This window comes from Garra rufa, chromosome 5, assembly GCF_049309525.1.
Source record: "Garra rufa chromosome 5, GarRuf1.0, whole genome shotgun sequence".
In the NCBI taxonomy this organism is placed as follows: domain Eukaryota; kingdom Metazoa; phylum Chordata; class Actinopteri; order Cypriniformes; family Cyprinidae; genus Garra; species Garra rufa.
The window spans coordinates 54,911,207-54,933,674 of NC_133365.1; the positions used below are offsets into that span (position 1 = coordinate 54,911,207).

Genomic DNA, 22,468 nt, shown 5'->3' on the forward strand with positions numbered 1-22,468 from the left:
ATGTGTCATAATGTATTAATTCCTTAATAACTAGTAAATTCCACAGTTACCACAGTGGTCAAAACTATGTACTTCAATATCCAGTTGTCTGCTTTAATCATTAGCGAATGATTTGCAAAGGTAAAGTTATGACTTATTATTATATACTAATTGTTAATAGCTTATTGTTAGTTATAGCTAATTATCAATTAAAGCAGGCAACTGGAAGTTGAAATGCATGGCTTGAACCCATTGTGGTAATTAACACATCAATTTACACTATCAGGTAATAAAATAAGTTATTAGGGAATTAATACATTATGACACATTTAACTAACATCTATGAATCGTATAGAAGGATCATTTGTTGATAATGCATTAATTATTAATAAATGGTTTAATTCTTCATGACTTATATATTCTTGATTATCTCTGAATTAGTTAAGCATGAATTAATGCATATTTGTGCACCCGTGTTAACTAAAATTCAATACAAATATCCTGTATTTTTGCCACAATACCAGTTAATGTTTCTGCGAAAGTTACAGTAACTCAAACCATTTGAGTTTGCCTTAAACCATTGCATTAGACCATTTAAGTTTTAAAACCAATAAATATGAGTACTATAAACTCATCTACATTGAGTTGTTAATTTAACTCAATGTAAATGAGTTTACAGTTCTCATTTATTGGTTTTAAAACGTAAATGGTTTGAGTTACCGTAACTTGTTGGGTTTTACAGAGTAAATCCATTGTGATTTATGGATTCAATTATTCAAACTACATTGTTGCACAATGTTTCTCCAGTTTTCCATGTCAGAGTGGTTTCATCTCTCTGCAAAATGTGTATTATAGTGATTAACACCATTGTGTAGAGATTTGCAATTGGTTTGTAAAAGGTGTTAAAAGGTTTAGGCCTAGTTCTCATTGCTTTTACAGTTTTGACCAGGCATTTCGTGCATGGGTGTTTTGAAGCAACTGATTAAACGCCCAGCTCTACTGGATCTCACAGAGCTCTAGGTGGTCACATCACTGAAATAAGTCAAATAAAAAAAAAATTTGAGCCCGTGCTGCGCTTACATTGTGTAGCAACACGTTTACTTTTAAACTTTTTGTACTGAATGTTCAACAAGTTAAAGATAAGAGTGAAGAGAATGTTTTTATATCAACTGGCAGACTGCATGGGAAGAGGTGTGCTGCAATCATGTAAAATGCGATTTCAAAATAAAAAAAATAATGGCTTAGGAACAAATCGAGTACAAAAACCTATTCTTGTAGACCCCAAAAACTGAAGACTGTAAGTGCATAACCAGACCTCTTCAATATGTTAACCCATATTTATTAATTTCTGTGGCCTGTTTTGGTGAAACTTTTAAACTGTATTGAATCACATAAGTCACAACTGATGTTTCCAGAGGTTTTATTGATGTTAAACTGACATGGATATTCATTCAGCAGTTTAATCAAACAGGCCAAAGCCCATGTCCTCATCAGACTCCTCGGACTCCTCCTTGGGTGCCTCCTCCTTGGCCGCAGGAGCTGCAGATTTCACCTCCGCAGCTGAAGCGGCAGGAGCAGCAACCGCGAAAGCGGTGGGATCAGCCAGGTAGGCCTTAACCTGCACAGGGAAAAAAAAAAAAAAAAAGACACTTTTAGCACTAGCTAAGGCATAGAAATACCTATTAGTATTGTTTGAGACCAAGTGGGTCACTACGCACAGGACTGATTAACTAAACCGCACAGATCAGCCGTTTTGCATCAGCAGGACATCAGTCAGAGAGAACTAAGCTTTACCTTCTCAGCCAAGGGGAAGGAGTAGTCGGTTTCAACAGCGACAGCCAGGACCCTCTTGTACGCATTGATGATGGAGTGAGGGATGGAGGCGAGCGTCGGGTAGCCGATCTGCAGACACACACTGGCGATGTTCCTCACACCCTGAACGGAAGAGATGGACAAGTTAATCTCAGACATCAGGGACAGTTTACGATTTTAGAATTTAATAAATACAAATATTTTGTATTTACACTGCCACTCAAGCATTTGATTTATTTGAGGGGAAAAAAAAATAAAATAAAATAAAAAAAAAAACAGCAAAGTATTACAGTATAAAATAAATGGTTTCCGTTTTAATCTACATTAAAATATTTTTTCCCCCTGTGATTTAAAGCGGAATTTATCAGCCTTTATTCCAGTCTTCAGTGTTACATGATCATAAAGATATCATTCTAATATACGGATTATGTTAATGTTGGAAACAGTTGTGCTACTTAATTTATTTTAAATTCTTTAATGAAGTTAACAGCATTTATTCTAAATAATTAAAGAAACGGTCTTTGCTATCACTATCAATTTAACATCCTTGCTGAATAAAATAATTTCAGAAATAATTTTGATTAAGGAATCCTGAAAAAGTACCACAGGCTCCAAAAAAAAAATATTATGCAACCGTTTCAAACATTGATAATAGATCAGCATATTAGAATGATTTCAGGAAGATCATGTGACACTGAATACAGCAATGAAGCAAAAAAATTGATCACAGAAATAAATTAGATTTTTAATCTACATTAAAATATAGGAAAGTCGTTTAAGGTCAATTTTACAATATTACATTGTTTTTCTGAATTTATCAAATAAATGCATCCTTGATTAGCATAATAAACTTACTTGATGCATTTTAAACAAGAAAAATATTCACAAACTTTAGACCAGCAGCGTGAATGGTAGTCATTTAAACATACCATTTTGTTCATTTAGTTATTTTACATTAAAACACTGTTTAATGAATACTTTGAGTTACAAAATGTATTATTTTATTTTTAAACATTAAATTCCTTGAATGTAAAAGTTACAAAAAGCAGTTCAAAAAAAAAAAAAAAAAAAAAAAAAATTCAAAATAACCATGTCTCATTAAAAATAAATAAAAACATTAAATTAAATACAATGTTAAATGTCGGAGACCTGCACCCCTGCAAGTTGGGATGCAAACATGCAATCATTCAAGATTGAAAATAATTCTTTCAAGCCAAATCCCAACACATGAGTAGCATTAAATGGACTGACCTCCAGGAACCTCTTGTGCAGGGCATCCTCAGTGATGTCCAGAACCTCGGGGCTGTAGACGCTGCCGTTATCATACACCTGCTGGATGATCAGCCCGTAAGAGAAGGGCGAGATGTTCAGCATGTTGAGCAGCGTGGCCTCGCTGGCGCCCACCTTGTCTCCAGGTTTGATCAGTTGAACATCGCTCTGTGGACGGTAAAGGACAAATAGTTTAGCTCATTCGCAATATGAGTTTAAAAGTGTCTGAGTCTAGCGTCCCTGTGAGTTGTAAGATGCAAAACACACAGGGATAGAAAGAAACAGGTTTATTTGTGCAGGGGGAACGACAAACCAGCACTGACACAGCTGGTCTGTAACTTATCCTGCAACTCTTAATTCAGTGTTTTGTGATCACCCGATGCTTAAATGTTTAAACTTGTATAAAATTATATAAAATTATTAAAACATAATAAAATACTACAGCGCTAAAGGGATTTTTAATGTTTATTGAAAGGAGACTTTTCTGCTCATCAAGGCTGCATTTGATTAAAATAGTTTGAAAAAAAAAATTAAAAATGGAGGATTTTCCATTTTAATATACTTTAAAATATAATTTATTCCTGTGATGCAAAGCTAAATTTTCAGCAGCATTACTCCAGTATTCAGCATCACTTCTTTCAGATATCATTCTAACATACAGAATTATCAGTGTTGGAAACAATTGTGCTGCCAATTTTTTGGGGAACCTGTGATACTTTTCAGGATTCTTTGATCAATAAAATACTAAGAAGAACAGCATTTATTGAAAATGGCAAACTGTAATAAACACCTCATTAAAAGTTTGAGGTCAGTCATTTTTTTCCCCCTCTTTGAAAAGGGTGTTAAATTTATAAAAAACTATTTTGAATAAATGCCTTTTTTTTTTTTTAAATCAAAGAAACTGGGAAAAAAAAAAAAATCCAATAAACATTAAGCAGCACAACGTTTTCCAAAAATAATAAAAATAAATTCGTATATAAGAATGATTTCTGAAGGATCATGTGACACTGAAGACTAGAGTAATGGCTGATGAAATTACAGCTTTGCATTACAGAATTGAAAGTATATTAAAAGGAAAAAAATATTTTTCTAAAAATAATTTAGTGTTTTCATGATCATTGGAAGCCAAGAATGGTAATGAGAGCCAGGATTTGATTGACCACCCGTTCCTACTACTCACCAAGATTTCAATGGTTCCTCTGGAGATCTTGGTGGTGATTCCCAAAGCCTGGAAGAAAGAGGTCTTCTCAGGACCGAGCCCGGTGTTCTGAGCCGGGACAGTCACCTCACATGGGGCGATGGCACCAGCACGGGCAGCAGCGGGCACCTACCATCACAAACAATTAGTTACATAAAGATATGCATTCAAGCCCTGAAGAACCCCAGACTACCAGACAGATGTTCAATAATACTCACTTTGTTTGCCAGCAGCAGGTCCCTGACCTCAGTCAGATCCTCCTTGGTGAAGACGAAGCCGACGTTCCCACGGATGTGGGGAAGCAGCCTGAAAACCAAGGCAATAAATTAAACATTTCACCTAGAGTTTATTTTTTAATATAAAGATTAGACATGCGGCTGATGTAGAATGTCTGAGACCAGCGTCCCTGTGAGTCGTAGGATGCAAAACGCACAGGGATAGAAGGAAACGGGTTTATTTGTGCAGGGGGAACGACAAACCGGCACTGACACAGCCGGTCCGTAACTGATCCTGCAACTCTGGATTCATCAGTGTTTGTAACAGCTTGATGAGTGAAAGATTATCCTTTGTGTTCTGTGGTCGTTTAGATGCAATTAAACACCCACACATGAGACATTAGAATCATTACAAAAATTGACAATTTACTCACCCCTTGTCATTCAGGATGTTCATCCATATAGTGGACTTTCAGGGTGCCCACAAGTTTGACCTTCCAAAATACAGCTTCAAAGGGCTATAAACTATTCCAGCTGAAGAATAAGGGTCTTTAGCAAAACTATCAGTTTTCCAAAAACTGGAAAAACATTTCTATACTTTTTAATCTCAAATACTTGTCTAGTTCTGCGTGGACCACTTATTCTGGTTCAAGACAGTTAGGGTAGGTCAAAAAACTCCCATCTCATTTTCTCCAACTTCAAAAGCATCCTACATTGCGATTTTTCCTTTATTTGTAAACAGCGTTTGACCACCTTTGCAGGTTTACTTTGTAAACACTTGGTCAGTACTTCTACAGCGATATAGGGCGATTTTAAGTTGAAAAAAATAAATAAAATTTGAGTTTCGACCTACCCTAACGGTCTTGAACCAGAATACACCATTCACACAGTTTGACAAGGTGAGCATTTGAGGTTAAAAAGTAAATGCATTGTCATTTATTTTTAGAAAAAAAAAAAAAAAAGTTTCACTAGATAAGATTTTGGGATAGTTTAGAGCCCTATAAAAGCTGCATTTTGGAACTTGTGGGCACCATAGAAGTCCACTATATGAAGAGAAATCCTGAAATGTTTCTCAAAAAACTATTTCTTTATGACTGAAGACAGACATTAATATCTTGGATGACAAAGGGGTCAGTAAAGCATCTTTAATTTTTTGTTCTGGAAGTTAACTTTAATACACCTGAAAATGGGCTGAGAATTGAGAAAATGGTGGTTCAGATTCAGGCAGGGTGTGTTTTTTTGTCAATTAAGGGAAAATACAAGACTTCACCTCAAATGGTTGTCAAAAGCAAAAATGCTATGAAATGGCACGCAGACGCCGTTTTTTTGGAATCAGCATCTCAATTAGAACCAATATTGGATTTCACTCAGAAACAATGCATTTTTTTTTAATTTCACAGATTGCATGCTATAAAGACTTTTAAAGCCTTTGTTTGTCTACCGTGGTTCATGATTGTGCCCAGACTGACACACACCTCTCCAGAGCTGGGTTGTTTTCCAGGTGGCCACGGATGGCCTTTCTCATCATGGTGTTTTTGCCCATGAGCACGACGGCCTTGCCCCGCAGGGACAGACGGATGGTCTGCATCTGCTTGGAGCCGACATTGTCAGCGCCCACGATGAAACACTTGGGGAAGTCATCCAGCAGTTGCTGTGAACAGAAATGTGTCAGAAACTACACAACCAGATGGGAATTGTGATTAAACTATGTCTGTGATCAAGTGTCACTGCAGATCGTGGGACGCAGACGGGGATGGTAGGTTTATTAAAGCAAGGGGAAATAATGCATCTATCAAATCACGCAAATCTTGATTTCATTTCATATTTTAAATATAATTAAGCTAAAATTAACCAAGCGTGTAAAAAGGTTTATATAAAATTACTTTAAAATATAAAAACACATTTTAAAAAAACTAATTGGATCAAAATAAGTTAAGACTTAAGTCTTTTTTCAGTTGCAAATTAATTTATTTTTTTAGAAAGTAACCGATTGTTTCACTAGATAGACAACAGTTATTCCTCAGCTGGGATCTTTTTGAGCCCTTTTGAATCTACACTGAAACTGCATTTTTAATCTTCAATCTGTTGAGCACCATTGAAGTCTACTACATGGAGAAAAATCCTGAAATGTTTCCCTAAAGAAAAAAAAATTATAAAATTTCTTTGCAGCTAAAGACAGATATGAACACTTGATTTAAAAGTGGAGTAATCCTTTAAAATTTATTATAGTATAGTTTATAGTTATTGGGTCAAAATAAAGCAAGATTTATAATGACTTGATTTGTTATAAAGTTTAGACATTAAAAAACCCTTTAACTATAAATAAAAATGTTTATATATTGATTTAAAATTTAAATTAAAAAAAATCTAGTGGTAAAGCTGGCACTAAACAAACACTTGATACTCAAGATCTCACCAAATTGTCACAGTTGAAAACATTTTACATGATACAATATAGTTTTAATTGCATAAATTAATCAAATGTCTGAGACCAAGCGACCCTGCAAGTCATGGATACGGACAGACAGGGATAGTAGGAAACAGTTTGCTTTCAGCAGGGGGAACGACCGACCAGCACTGACACAGCTGGGCTGTAGATGACCTGCTGGTATTGAATTTGTAATAAACTAGCAACTGCTGCAGTGTCATACTAAAAGCATGGAGAACTTACGATGATTTTCAGAAAATAGTTGGACTTCCACGTGGCCCTGTCTTCCCTGGGCATCTTGGCAGTGCTTCCAAGGATCGGTGAACAGCCGGTTTAAAGACAAGGTTGAAAAATCTGAGAAGCATACATTGAAAGACATTTAGACAGATATTTCTGAGATGGGTATTGCGGTGTATAAAATCTCGTGGCAAAGCTGGCATTAAACAAACACTTAATACTCAAGACTGTACCAAATGTCACAGCTGCAAGCATTTTACACGAAAAAAAGCGCTTTATTTGCATAAATTAATAAAATGTCTGAAACCAAGCGTCCCTGCAAGTCGTGGGATGCAGACAGACAGGGATAGAAGGAATCAGTTTGCTTTTAGCAGGGGGAACGACCGACCAGCACTGACACAGCTGGGCTGTAGATGACCTGCTGTAATTTAATACGTATAATAATATTTAATAATAATAATAATAAAAACATTATTATTATTATTATTATTAATAGCAACAAACGCTATATACAGTATTATCCAGAATGTAATATAGAGAATAATAAAGTAATAATCTACAATGAGAAATTAATAAAACATAATTTTACGTCTCGCCTCACATGGCGCCCAGGCCTATGCTAACAGGCTAAAGCTAACTTTTTCCCCAAAAGACTATTATTTTACACATGTCGAGTTCTTATGATATTGGCTAATGATTTTTAATACATATTTAATTTATTAAGATTTTATAAAGTCAAAAACATCGCTTAAAAGAAGAAAAGGCCACGGAGCCGAATTACGACTCACCTCACGGTAGGGACGCGTGAAAGAAAGAGGCCGCTGCAGGAAGCGGCAGAATATTAGTAGCAGTGGCACATCCAATCAAAATCACGCAGAGGGGGCGTATCTGTGCGCTGATTGGTCAATACCCATGTCTCTCACTTTGCAGTTCTGACAAATCGTAAAAGTTGATCCGTGCGCTCAGATTACTCCACAAAACGTTATTTAATTTTTTAAATAATTATAAAATAATTTATAAATAATAAAAGTTAATTACATAAAAAAATGTAAAATCATTTATAAATAATTTTACATTATTAATATGCATAAGTGTGAATTCTTACATTGCACATTATGGACTTATTTCTCAAAAATAAAATAAACAAAAAAAATATGTCATATGTCATATGTCAAAACTCGCAAATCTGAGTTTACATCTCGCACAATTAGCAAGAAAAATCGTTTATTCGATCACAGAAATAAGCTTCCAAATTTAATGTTTTACAAATATTTTATATATTATATATACACCTACTATAATATACGTCTCTTTGGATAAAAAAAAGTCTTCTAAATAAGTAAATGAAAATGTTTTCAGTGATTTTTCTTTTGTTTGTCAGCACTTCAGTAATACTTTATTGATTTGTATTATACTTGACATGATTTAAATTAATTTACAAAGTTAATATTATTAATATTACTATTATTATTGGAAATTATGCTAATATTATTATTAGTAGTAATAGTAGGCTGTAATAAGTTACGTCCAGGGTTACAACAGAATAAACAAAAATACATAATGAATAATAGTAATAATAAAATAAAGTAATAAAGTGTTTAAATATTTAAAAATAGTAACACATTCTTCTTCTCTCAAGTATTCACTTTAAATGTTTTAAAATATTGTTTGATTTTTTTTATATTGTTAAACTGTCTTTAAAATAATAATAATAATAATAATAAACTACAGGTTTATTTTTACAAAAATATTATTTTTTTAAGAATTACAAATACAATCGGGAGTGTAAAAGATTAAATAAAAACATTTAAAAATATTTCTAATAATAAAATAAATAAAGAAAAGAAAGTTATGGAAATTAAGTAAAATTTCTTATTATCTCATTATTATTAATAATACATATTAAAACAGAAAAAAACGAAAGTTTTTGTCTTTATTTATATACTTAAATGAGAAAAATTAAATGGTGAGAATCCAAACTGAATTTTTCACACTTTAAAAATGTATTGTTATGATTCATAAAACTCCACTAGTAAAAAGGCGATTGTATAACACTGTAAATTTCATTTTTTCCCTCTTTGAAGATATGCATCTGGCACTAGTTATTGTATTTTTTTTTTTAAATCTTTTTATGTCTGTGTTTGCAATATATAATTCTCATTGTTTTGCTGGTGGTTATGAAATTAATAATAATAATTAAAAAAAAAGGTTTTGTCTCTGAGGGACGCGCCACGAGGCGACGCAGTGACGCCATCAGCGCGCGCCATCAGTCCGACTCGAGCCACATGAACGGATGATGTAAACAACTGCAGTGCGAGACTCCTCTGCTGTCCGTCTGTCTTTATGAACGAGATCAGCCCTTCACGGTGAGTGAGACGGATTCACACTGCCGCGCATTTCCTGCAGATCATGCCCCACGACCCCGACCCTCCTCCGGCGAAGAGATTTAAGCCGGGCTCCCCCTTCTTCCGCCTGGATAAGAAGCCGGGCATGCTGCTGCCCAGAGCGGGACACGCGCCCGTCAGCGTGGACGCGCAGCGAAAACAGCTGCCCATCTACCAGACCAGGACACAGGTGATCAACCAGCTCAGACAGCTGCAAAATGCTGTGTTCATCGGTAAGATAATACATTATATATGTTATGATATCTTAACTGACGCTGTTAACAAAGTATTTCATTCTAATTCCTTGTTTTGGACGTGTAAACATGGTTATACTTTGTATTTCTGGACATATAATGTGATAATAGCACACTTTTTGGACGTGGTCTAGTAATAACATCATGTTTTTGGACATAATACGACAGTTTTGTGAATATTCAGTTATTAACCATGGTAATAATGTGGTATTCTTTGAAGAAGGGGTTTTCAAAACAGGGGTTCATGAAAAAGTGTAGAGAAAAGCGCTGTAAAATATATAATAAAATAAGATTAAATTAAATAAACTAAAGAGTACAATAGTACAGTAAAAAGAAAGAAACATAAAATAAATATATATATATATATATATATATGTGTGTGTGTGTGTAATAAATGAAAATAAGTGCCTTTTTAGGAAAGTTTTCAGATAGGAGCTCTTTGTGAGAATGATTATATTTTGAAGTCTATGGAAAATTTTACAGAAAAATAAATAAAGTAAAGTAAAAATAATTACAGTAATAAAAAAACAAGATTTAAATTCTTAATTAATTGTTTGAAATAAACAAAAATGGCTAAATAAATGTATACATATTACATGTTAAAAATAATGCATATTACATTGTAGTATAATGAGTAAAAGACTTAATGTGATGTAAGAAACTAAATATTTTTCAAATAAAATATATATTTATTTTTATGCATGAAAATGATCATATTTGGGGAGGCATGGAAAAGTTTAGAGAAAAACTGTAAAAATAAATTATACAATGAAAACTAAATTATTTATTAAATGATTCAAATAAACTAACAAAACAGCTTAAAAAAAAACAGTGTAGAATGTTATATTAAATAAATAATAAAAATAAGAATCAAATTAAAATAAACAAAAAGAAATAAATAAAAAGTTTTAAAATAATACTTCTAATAGTACAGTGTTATAATGAGCAGAGGAAAAAAATTAATGTAATGTTAAAGAAGCTAAATATTTTCCAAATTATATTTACACAATGTAATTTGGGTCTTTATACAGATAAATAAATAGCTGGCTTTTTAGGATAGTTTTAAGATGGGAGGATATGAGGATGATGATTTGGGAGTGTGTGGAACAGTTTATATAAATTTAATAAAATTATTAATTTAATAAAAATAATTTAATAAAAAAAGATAAAAAAATTATTAAAATAAACAAAAATGCTTAAATGTATAAATATTACATATTAAAAACGATACATATTACTGTATAGTGTAATGAGTAAAAAACATAATGTTATGTAATAGAAACTAAATATTTTTCAAATAAAATATTACATATATTCATAATATTATTTATACATTTTTTGTTATTATTATTTTTTTAGATATATTTCTTACAATTTATTACTGGGTCTTTATACATGAAAATAAATAGATATCCCTTGATTTAGAGAAAAACAGTTTAAAATAAATTGTAAAAATAAACTAAATGCATTAAATTATTTAAATAAACTAACACCACTAACTGCTTAATGAAATAATATAGAAAAGGTGTAAATATTAAATAAATAATAAAAATGAGAATACAATAAAATAAATAACTAATTGATTAAAATAAATAAATTGACTTAAAATAATATATATATATAACAGTATAGTACTACGTAACTAAATAGTTTCCAAATAACATTTACACACATTTATAATATAAATGTATTACAATGTATTTGGCCTTTATACATGAAAATAAGTAACTGCCTATAAAATGTAAGCATGGAAATCACAAAAATTATCATATTTTATTTTAAAAGGGCCTCCATATGACTTCTAGTATAGCTGGCTATCCTTTCTATACCCTAAACCTTACAGGTTGGCATATTTAGATTTTAATTAAGATTTTACTTGCTACGTTTATGTGTAAATGATCATACTCAAGTTGTCTTTTGTACTGTATTTGTGAGGATTTTTTTCAGAAAGCACTCTATAATAGCAGCAGAAGAACACAGATAATGTTTTTGGTGTTGCAGGTGAGACAGGCTCAGGTAAAACCACGCAGATACCGCAGTACCTGTATGAGGCTGGCATCGGCCGGCAGGGCATCATCGCCATCACTCAGCCCCGCCGTGTCGCCGCCATATCGCTGGCTGGACGAGTCGCCGAAGAGAAGAAAGTTCAACTGGGAAAACTGGTGTGTTTTTATGACTAAAGATTAAAATAAACCCCATATTCTTGATTTGCATCATCTTGAATTGGATATAAATGTCAGTGTGTGATGCATTTCTCATTTCTGTAATTGCTCAGGTGGGCTACACGGTGCGTTTTGAAGACGTCACATCGTCGGAGACCAAGCTGAAGTTCATGACGGATGGGATGTTGTTGCGGGAAGCGATTGGTGATCCGTTATTACTGCGCTATACCGTGGTGATCCTGGACGAAGCTCACGAGCGCACCGTTCACACAGATGTGCTGTTCGGCGTGGTGAAGGCCGCTCAACGCAAACGTGTTGAACAGAACAAAGTACCTCTGAAGGTACGAGAGAATCTGACTTATTCCTAAAATCAAACTAAGACATTTATTAGAATCAGAAATACTCTTAAGATCAAACTTAGACTTTATAAAAAAAAAAAAAGCACTGTTAAATTCAATCTAAGACATTTATTAGAATCAGAAATACTCCTAAGATCAAATCAAGACATTTATCTGACTCTGAAATACACCTTAGATCAAACTAAGACATTTATTAGAATAAGAAATGCTTTTAAGTTCAAACTAAGACATTTATTTGACTCTGAAATACTCCTTAGATCAAACCAAGACATTTATTGGTTTCTGAAATACTCTTAAGATCAAACTAAGACATTTATTTGACTCTGAAATACTCCTTAGATCAAACTAAGACATTTATTAGAATAAGAAATGCTTTTAAGTTCAAACTAAGATGTTTGTTTGACTCCAAAATACTCTTAAGATCAAACTTAGACTTAAAAAAAAGCACTGTTAAGTTCAATCTAAGACATTTATTAGAATCAGAAATACTCCTAAAATCAAATTAAGACATTTTATTTGAATCTGAAATACACCTTAGATCAAACTAAGACATTTATTAGAATAAGAAATGCTTTTAAGTTCAAACTAAGACATTTATTTGACTCTGAAATACTCCTAAGATCAGACTAAGACATTTATTAGTTTGAACTTAAAAGCATTTCTTATTCTTAAAGATGATTTCTGAGTCAAATAAATGTCTTAGTTTGATCTTAAGAGTATTTCTGAGTCAAACAAACATCTTAGTTTGAACTTAAAGCATTTCTTATTCTAAGATGTTTGTTTGACTCAGAAATACTCTTAAGATCAAACTAAGACATTTATTTGACTCAGAAATCATCTTTAAGAATAAGAAATACTTTAAAGTTCAAACTAAGACATTTATTAGAATTATAAATACTTTTAAGATCAAACTAAGATGTTTGTTTGACGCAGAAATATTTGTAAGATCAAACTAAGACATTTATTTAAATCAGAAATGCTCTTAAGATCAAACTGAGATGTTTGTTACAATTTAAAATACTTTAAGTTTAAACTAAGATGTTTGTTTAAATCATAAATACTCTTAAGATCAAACTAAGATGTTTATTAGAAAAGTTGCAATGATTAATTCACAGTAGTACATTTTTGTTAACATTTTTGTATTTTTTTGCATGTTTTAGCATTTTTTTTTAAATTGCGTCTATCATCATTCATTCATCATTTTTATTTCATTTTAGTATTTTTTGCATTTTTCATATAGTCAAATACTTTTACATTTTTGTTTTCTTTTCATTTTCGTTAACATTTTAGTTAAAATTGTTTGTTTTGTCTTTTTTCCCCCGAAAAAGACAAAACAATGACTGTTTTTTTTTTCTGTTTTTTTTCCAGCTACTGAAATAAAAGCTAAGCTAAATAAAATGGCGAAATGTTGCCTTGAATAAAATAAGTTTTAATAAAAGTTCATGTTTTTAATACTAAATTACTGCAATTCATTCAGTCTGAACTGTAGAGTCTCCATTTAGTATCCATGTTTTTGTGAACTTTAAATTTGAAATTTGAAAAACATTCTCATTTAACAATTTAACTGTGATGTCATCATTGTAATATTTGCATTCTGAACTCTGATTGGTCAGAAGTTTCAGTCACCTATATTCACGTTTACGCTGCAGAGATGCTGTAATATTTACTGCAATGAATGAATACTGTTGATCTGTAGGTTGTTGTGATGTCTGCCACCATGGACGTGGATCTGTTCTCACAGTACTTCAACAAATCGCCGGTTCTGTATCTGGAGGGCCGACAGCATCCCATTCAGATCTACTACACCAAACAGACTCAGACGGACTATCTGCAGGCAGCACTGGTCTCCATATTTCAGATTCACCAGGTCCATCCTTGCTCACACAATCACATACACATGACAGATCACATAGACATCTGAGCACATCTTTGACCTATAATAAGTTGTAATGTGTTGCTCTGTGTATTTTGGAATGATTGATGTGTGTGTATTTGTGTGTTATTTGAAGTGTAGGATACTTTTCCGATTTTTTTTTTCTTATTTTATAAAAAAAATCCTTTAAAAACAGATACTTATTTCTTTATTTTCTACTTGATACTTGAAAAAATTATATATATATATATATATATATATATATATATATATATATATATAATTTTTTTTTTTTTTTTAAACAGATACTTTTTTCCTTTTAAACTATTTAAAAAAAAATTGAATTGCTGTTTGTATAAATGATACTTGATACTTGGGGAAAAAACTTTTCAAGAAAAAGAATTTTCTCTTTACAATCCATAATTTCTCTTTACAATTTTCCATAATTTCTTAAAACATGCTTATTTTCCTAAAAAAAAAAAAAAACATGAAAAAACATTTTCTTAAAACAATACTTATTTTTATTAAAAAATGTTTTCTTTAAAATACATAATTATTTTAGATTCAGTTATTTACCATAATAAACAATACTTGTTTTATAAAAAAAAAAAATATTCCTTGAATAATATATTTTCTTTAAAAATCTCTATTTTCCTCAAAACAATACTCATGTTTATTAAAAATAAATAAATAAAAAATATATACAATTGTATTTTCTGTGAAAAATAATTGAGCAACACTTCTTTAAAATAACAATTATAATTTATTTGTAAAATTCTAGAAAACGTATTTTCTTTAAAAAAAAAAAAAAAAAATTTTAAACAATACTTATGCTCTTTGAGAAATTAACTTAATAAATAAAATCCAACTATAACTATTAAACACAACTTTTCTTTACAAAAGAATATATAGTATATTTTATTTATTAAGATATTACTTATTCTCTTAAAACATGGTGCTTATTTTATTAGGAAGCTCCACCGTCGCATGATATCCTGGTGTTCATGACGGGTCAGGAGGAGATTGAAGCGCTGGCTCGCACCTGTCGGGACATTTCCAAACACCTGCCTGAGACCTGCGTCCCGATGACGGTCGTCCCGCTTTACGCCTCGCTGCCGCCCGTCCAGCAGCTCCGAGTGTTTCATCCCGCGCCCAAGGTCACTACAGCAGCCGCACACTTACTTTGACAACACCTGACGCTTTCCACTCACTCTCCTGTCTGTGCGTTACAGGGATCCAGGAAGGTGGTTATCTCCACAAACATCGCAGAAACATCCATCACCATCTCGGGCATCAAATACGTCATTGACACGGGGATGGTGAAAGCCAAACGCTACAATCCAGGTCAGACTCTCATCCCTCTCAAATCTCTGAGGCTCACTCGTGTGTTGAATATTCTGTAAGTATGATGGTCATTTGTTGTTGTGTTGAATCAGACAGCGGTCTGGAGGTGTTAGCGGTCCAGCGCGTGTCTAAAGCTCAGGCGTGGCAGCGCGCCGGTCGAGCCGGGAGAGAAGACGCCGGTTCATGTTACCGTCTCTACACTGAAGAGGAGTTTGACAACTTTACCAACATGACCGTACCCGAGATACAGAGGTACAGCTACACCGTCTGTCAATAGAAGACATGTGTGACCCTGGACCACAAAACTAGTCTTAAGTAGCATGGGTGTATTTGTAGCGATAGCCAAAAATACATTTTATGCATCAAAATTATCAATGTTTCAATGCCTTTCAATATATTTCCTGAGGAAATATATCAAAACTTACTTTTTGATTAGTAAAATGCATTGCTAAGAACTTCATTTGGACAACTTTAAAGACTCTTATGATTGGGTTTTGTGGTCCAGGGTCACATATGCTGTTCACACAGGATGTTTTTTTGCTTAAATTTATATGCAAGTTTTTTTTTTTATTGTTTGTATCTGGTCACAGAAATTTAAAAACATTTTGTTTTTATTTTTACTTATTTCTTTAAAAAAACATTTATATTTATCTTCTTTAAAAAAGTTATACTTGTTTTTTTTTTTTTTTTTTTTTTGGGGAAAAACAATACAGATTTTCTTCAATTATATTTATTTTCCTAGAAATACTTTCTTCCTATAAAAAAATTGTACTTGTACTTATTTTTTAAAAGATATGTTTTATGTTACATGTTTCATGTTTTCAGGTTGCTCAACACAATTTATTTAAAGTGCAAAAAAGTGATATTTATTTTCATTTAAAAAATTAGACTTTTTCCAACTCTTCCTAATCCTATTTTCATAGGAATAATGTGCTTGTTTTTTATTATATGTTTTTCTTAGAAAAATGATACTTTTCTTACAGATATAGATGCATTGGTAAGAACTTCATTAGGACAACTTTAGAGGCAATTTTCTCAATATTTCGATATTTTTGCACCCTCAGATTACAGATTTTCAAATAGTTGTGTCTCAGCCAAATATCGTCTATCCTAACAAACCATACATCAATGGAAAGCTTATTTATTTCGTTTTTTTAGATGATGTATACATTTTTAATTGCGAAAAGTTTACGCTTATGATTTGTTTTGTGGTCCAGGTTGACATATGACGTTCACACAGTTATGTGTTATTTATTTTAATTGTTTGTATCTGGTCACATAAATTTAAAAACAATTTGAACAACTTATTTGAAGTGCAAAAAAGCGCTACTTATTTTCTTTCTTTGTACTTGTCGTATTTTATTGAAGTTTTTAGGTGGCTTGAAAACACTTTTCCAAATCAAAAATTCACATTTAGTTTTATCGGACATCCAAAAAAAAAAATGACACCAAATAAAGACACTCATTTTTTAAAAAGAAGACCTTAAAAAACAAAATGATATTCATTGTTTAAGGGTGCTGTGTGCAATTAAAAACCATTCTGTTTCTGTTTCATTTCATCTGTCTGTGTTTGAATGCAGGAACATATTTGATTTGTTAGATGTGAACTAAAACCTGTTTTATAAAGCTGTAGTTGAATTGATAAATCTGTGAATCTGATTGATTATTACTATCTCTGTAGGTGTAACCTGGCCAGTGTCATTCTGCAGCTGCTCGCTCTGGGTGTTCCTGACGTCCTCAACTTTGACTTCATGTCTAAACCGTCGCCAGGTGAGACCGACAACAGATTATTAAAGCTACTGTATTTGTTATGCCTGTTTAATATACTGGTTTAGTTGATAATACGGCCAGCTTTCATATGCTGTAAACTTGTATGATGTGTGTAGAGTCGCTGCGGATGGCCGTGGAGCAGCTCTGTATCCTCGGCGCCGTGGACAGGAAAGACGATCAAGTGTCATTAACTCCCCTGGGCAAAAAAATGGCCTGTTTCCCTCTAGAGCCCCGCTTCTCCAAAGTAAGAGATACTTGTTTGCTTGTCAGTTGATAATGGATAGAAATACAGTCGACTTTACCTTAGGATCGGTGAGATACAATTAGTTGCAGTGTTGGAAAAAGTTACTTTTAAAAGTAATGCATTACAATGTTGCGTTACTCCCTAGAAAAAGTAACTAATTACGTTACTTAGTTACTTTTCATGGAATATAATGTGTTACGTTACTTTTCATGACTTTTCAAATCTGGGCTGGGCTTGCTTTTTTGTTTTCAATATAAAAAGTTTTATTTTATGGTTAAAAAAACTTGTATTATCTTGAATTAGTTTTTATTTAAAGTTTAGTTTTTATGACTATTTTTATTTTACTTGAATGCCTAAAAATACAAACACTTGTTACAGCGTTTCATATATCTGCATTTATGTACTTACTGTATATAGAGCAGTTTCTATTATAGATTCTATTTAAGATTCTGTTTAAGTTTTAGATAAAAATTTGAGCACTTTTGTTTTTTAAATTTTTATTTCTTTAAGTGCATCTACATATTTTTTTTATATTGCATAAAATTAAAATTTGTTTCACAAAAAACAGTGGAACAGTGTTTGCACATATTTGAATGAATTTTGATTTTTATATTTCCTGATTACTTTAATTTTTTTTAGTTAAAGTTTCAAAGTGATTTTATTTCGTTTTTATTAATTGTTTTATTTTATTTAATAATATATAAATTGTAAATTGCTTTACTATAACACTTGTCTAACAGTAATTGGATGTTTATTTATGTATTTAATAATATTTTGAAATGCTTCTTTTTTATATATTCCATTTTATTTTAATTTTAGTACAATTTGTCTACTGTTTAAAAAAAGTAATTTAATTTGGAGTCATTTTGAATTTTGTTTTGTTTCTAAATTTGCTTTTGGTCTTTTTTTTAGTTATTATTTTTTACTTTTATTTTAGTTTTAGCTATTTTAGTACATTGAGTTATTTTAGTATATCAATATAAAAAAATGAAAAATTAAGAAAAGAAAAGAAAAAAATGTTGCTTTAACAACTAGCTAAAGCATATATATATATATATATATATATATATATATATATATATATATATATATATAATTTTTTTATTTTTATTTTTTTTTTTTATCAATGATTATAATGAATAGTGTTAATTTTAAGTTGTTTTCTGGCTGTATTTTGACTGTATTTGTGTTCTTCTGCATCTCCACAGACTCTGCTGATCTCTCCTGATTTCTCCTGCACTGAGGAGGTTCTGACCATCATCTCGCTCCTGTCCGTCGACTCGGTCCTCTACAATCCTCCCGCACGCAGAGACGACGTCTTCGCCGTCCGCAAGAAGTTCATCTCCAGCGAAGGAGACTACATGACGCTCCTCAACATCTACAGAGCCTTTAAGAAAGTCAGCGGAAACAAGGTACTGACATGAGCATCACAAAACATCTTCTTCAGGGCAGTGCTATATGAAAAAACAACATGACATTTGTATGTTTTGCCAAAATTATGAACATTTTCCAGATTCTGCAACCTGTATGAGGACAACTTAACATGAGAAACTGATATTAATGAAATGCATTATGTTTATTGAGTTTGCATGTGCATTAAAAGCTGTTTCAGGAAATGTCCGTGTGTTGTTTGTGTTTTCCCAGGACTGGTGTCGGGAGAACTTTGTGAACAGCAGGAATATGGGGCTGGTTTTAGAGGTTCGAGCTCAGCTTAGAGACATCTGCATCAAGGTACACACCCACACACAAATGGTGTTCAATAGCATTTTTGTAGCTTTCTGTAACAGTGATGCATGCTACTAGCAACCCTAAAATCATGGGTTTGATTCCCAAGAAATGCATGAGCCGAGAAAATGTGTATCTTCAATGCAGTGTGAGTCGCTTTGGATAAAAGCTTCTGCTAAATGCATAAATGTGAATGTAATGCATATTAATCTCATCTCTGTACTGAACTTTGTTCTTGTAATGAACCTGATGTTGCATAGCACATCAAATACATTTTAATAATTAACATACATTTTTGCACAGAATAAATGGTTCTGTGAAGAGCATCTGTGACATGATAGAAAATAATTTTATTTCATACCTTAGTTTATAAGAAGGAGAAATCATGTTTACAGTAATGCACTGAACATCCATGGGGCAAACCGGGATAAATATTAAATATTGAAAGTATAATCATATCAGCCGTTGTTTAATAGACCATTTTAGTATTATTTATAGACTATTATAGTTTCGGGAAAATTTTTAATTAGATTTTATTTTTAGATTTTGTGTTTTTGCTTTACTTTTAGTTAAACTTTTATACGTTTTTTGTTACCTTTTTTATAAGTTTAAGCATAAATAGTGTATGTATAATATATGCTTTTATAGTTTTTGTTAATATTTTTGATTACATTTAATTTTTAGATTTCTTGTTTTTACTTAATATTTAATTTTTTTTTTTGATTTAATGTTTTCATTTTATTTTTATTTAGCTTATTTTTTGCATTTTTATTTATTTATTTATTTTTACAATTTTAAATAGTTTTATTTTTTATGCATGAAATAAAAAATTGCTTCACTATCACACTTATGTAACAGCATTTGCACATATTTGAATTATTTTTATATTGTATTGTATATATTTATATTGTCTGGTTACTTAGATTATTTACATCTTTAGTCATTTAGTTTTTAGATTTTATCTTTAGATTTCTTGTTTTTACTTTATTTATATTTTGTGCTTTTGTCATTATAGTTTTTGTGTATTTTTGTCATTATAGTTTTTGTGTATTTTTGTCGTTATAGTTACCATTTGTAATTTTTATTTTTATGATGCATAAAATTAAAAATTGCTTCACTATCATGCTTATGTAACAGCATTTGCACATATTTGAATTAGTTTTAGTAATTTAGTTTTTAGATGTTATTTGATTTCTTGTTTTTACTTTATTTATATTTTGAGTTTTTGTCATTATAGTTTTTGTTGTTACTAATTTAATTCATTTTTTAGAGTTTCCTTTTTTATTTTTTTTTGTTAATTCTTTATTATTATTATTTTAGATTTTCTGTTTCCCTTTTTTATTTATTTCTTTATTATTATTTTTTTTAGATTTTCTGTTTTCACTTTTTTAAATTTTGTGTCTTTTTCATTATAGTTTTTGTTAAAATTGTAATTAGGCTTTTTAAGACGTTCTGTTTACACTTTAATTTTATTTAGCATTTTTGTAATTTTATTTGTGTTTTTTGTTTGCTTTACAAAAATGTATCTATATAGTTTTTATTAATTTGTTTTTATTAGCTTTAGTTTGATTTAGTTTTAGTTATTATAGTACACCAAGTTAAACATAATAAAATTTCAAAAAACAAACATTTATTTTTTGGTTTTTAATAATAATTTTATTTTGCTATAATAACACCATAAATAATTTTAATAAGTCTATTAAGAAACATATTTGTCATTTGGTAGCTGGGGAAGTTAAATTGATATGTGTTTTCAAGTTATCATTCTGGTTTATATATTGTTAATAATAAAATAAAGTAAAAAGAAAATATTTGTCATAAAAATAAATGCTGAAATAGAATAATATATAAAAAAAATATTTTAATTTTTTTTCATATTTTTAATTTAAAAAAGTAATAACTGTACAGCCATATTATATAATAATAAATAAATAAATAAACAACTGGAATTTTTTATAATTTAATTCTATTAAAAACACTATAATAGTAGTGTGCAAATGACACTAAATCAGACATTAAATTAAACTAGATAAAAAAAGTTCGTCAAGACAAACTTTAGGTTGGCTTGAGAAAGCTTTGCCTAAAAATTTAAAGAAGTTTTGAAAGCTTTAAGCAGTTTGGATAGTTTTGAAGTTTGACGGTTTTCAGTGAAATAGTTTGAAGTTTAAAGTAGTTTTAAAGCTTAAACTTGCTGTGTGGTTGCTAGGGTACCCGGGGGTGGTTGCTATGCGGTTGCTAGGGTATCTGGGATGGTTGCTAGGGTGTTGCTATGCTGTTGCTAGGGTACCCAGGTCAGTTGCTAGGGTGTTGCTATGCGGTTGCTAGTGTACCCAGGGCGGTTGCTAGGATGTTGCCATGCGGTTGCTAGGGTACCCGGGACTAAATTAAATAACCCAGGTCAGCGTGCATGAAAAATTGACAGTGATCTTGTGTTTCTCAGATGAACATGAAGATACAGTCATCTCTGTCGGACCTGGCCAACGTGCGACGCTGTCTGGCTCACGGTTTGTTCATGAGCGCGGCGGAGCTGCAGCCGGACGGCTCTTACGTGGCTCTGGACACACACCAGCCCGTGGCCATCCATCCCTCATCCGTCCTGTTCCAGGCCAAACCCGCCTGCGTGGTTTTCAACGAGCTCCTGCACACGTCTCGCTGTTATATGAGGGATCTGTGTTTGGTGGACGCCGAATGGCTGCAAGAAGCCGCGCCGGAGTATTTCCGCCGGAAGCTGCGTGCAACAAAGAGTTAACAAATACTACTGGTTTGTTGTTTCTGAGGACTGCAGGATGGAAAGAAAAAAGCCAAGCGTCCTAACAGTTCATCTACTCATGCATATTTAAAAAAAACAGACAATGCATTTTTTTGCAATATGCAACTGTTAGGACATTTCACTTTTTTGGAATTTGATATGCAACACATTAAAGGCAGTTTTTGCCAAAGAGTTTTGCTTTGTTAACTGAACTTTTCTAGAGCGAATGAGAATGAGTGCTTTCTACTTGCTGTCAATCTTAAGATGTCACGCCTGTTTCTAGCTCTTTTACAAACTGCTGATCTGATTGTATGAAATTCAGGTTCACTTCCTTGAATGTTTGCATGTGTTTTTTGTTCAAGGTAATGCGTTTGGCATAAAACTTGACTACGCTCTTAAAAATGAAAGGTGCTTCACGATGCCACAAAAGAACCTTTTTTGTCTCTTTTTTTGTCTTTGTTTCACA

General features: G+C 31.8%; 2 protein-coding genes across 2 annotated transcripts; one reads left to right on the plus strand and one right to left on the minus strand.

Moving 5' to 3' along the window:
- Positions 1–1,382: 1,382 nt before the first annotated feature.
- rplp0 (ribosomal protein, large, P0) lies at positions 1,383–7,949 on the minus strand. The gene is made up of 8 exons (XM_073840872.1): positions 7,927–7,949; positions 7,145–7,255; positions 5,949–6,124; positions 4,477–4,564; positions 4,241–4,387; positions 3,043–3,228; positions 1,774–1,914; positions 1,383–1,597 (listed from the first exon to the last, which is right to left on the minus strand). Exons 2-8 carry the CDS (start codon positions 7,196–7,198, stop codon positions 1,439–1,441), a joined length of 951 nt encoding a protein of 316 aa, XP_073696973.1. The 5' UTR covers positions 7,199–7,255; positions 7,927–7,949; the 3' UTR covers positions 1,383–1,438.
- A 1,475-nt stretch (positions 7,950–9,424) lies between these two features.
- On the plus strand, positions 9,425–22,195 carry LOC141335420 (ATP-dependent RNA helicase DHX33-like). The gene is made up of 12 exons (XM_073840871.1): positions 9,425–9,755; positions 11,778–11,938; positions 12,052–12,279; positions 13,994–14,164; positions 15,142–15,327; positions 15,403–15,514; positions 15,607–15,766; positions 17,196–17,284; positions 17,401–17,528; positions 18,737–18,940; positions 19,173–19,259; positions 21,694–22,195. The coding sequence occupies exons 1-12, from the start codon at positions 9,548–9,550 to the stop codon at positions 22,000–22,002; spliced, it is 2,043 nt and encodes a 680-aa protein (XP_073696972.1). The 5' UTR covers positions 9,425–9,547; the 3' UTR covers positions 22,003–22,195.
- Positions 22,196–22,468: the final 273 nt, after the last annotated feature.

Bases quoted from the DNA above. Each gene is read 5' to 3' on its own strand.
- rplp0 (XM_073840872.1), bottom strand. From the start codon at position 7,198: ATGCCCAGGGAAGACAGGGCCACGTGGAAGTCCAACTATTTTCTGAAA. The intron at 4,388-4,476 runs GTGAGTATTATT...TTGTGATGGTAG, and splicing joins ACCTGCTGCTGGCAAACAAA to GTGCCCGCTGCTGCCCGTGC. The intron at 3,229-4,240 runs GTGAGTAGTAGG...TACCGTCCACAG, and splicing joins GAGGAACCATTGAAATCTTG to AGCGATGTTCAACTGATCAA.
- LOC141335420 (XM_073840871.1), top strand. From the start codon at position 9,548: ATGCCCCACGACCCCGACCCTCCTCCGGCGAAGAGATTTAAGCCGGGC. The intron at 12,280-13,993 runs GTACGAGAGAAT...GTTGATCTGTAG, and splicing joins AGAACAAAGTACCTCTGAAG to GTTGTTGTGATGTCTGCCAC. The intron at 17,529-18,736 runs GTAAGAGATACT...GCATCTCCACAG, and splicing joins TAGAGCCCCGCTTCTCCAAA to ACTCTGCTGATCTCTCCTGA.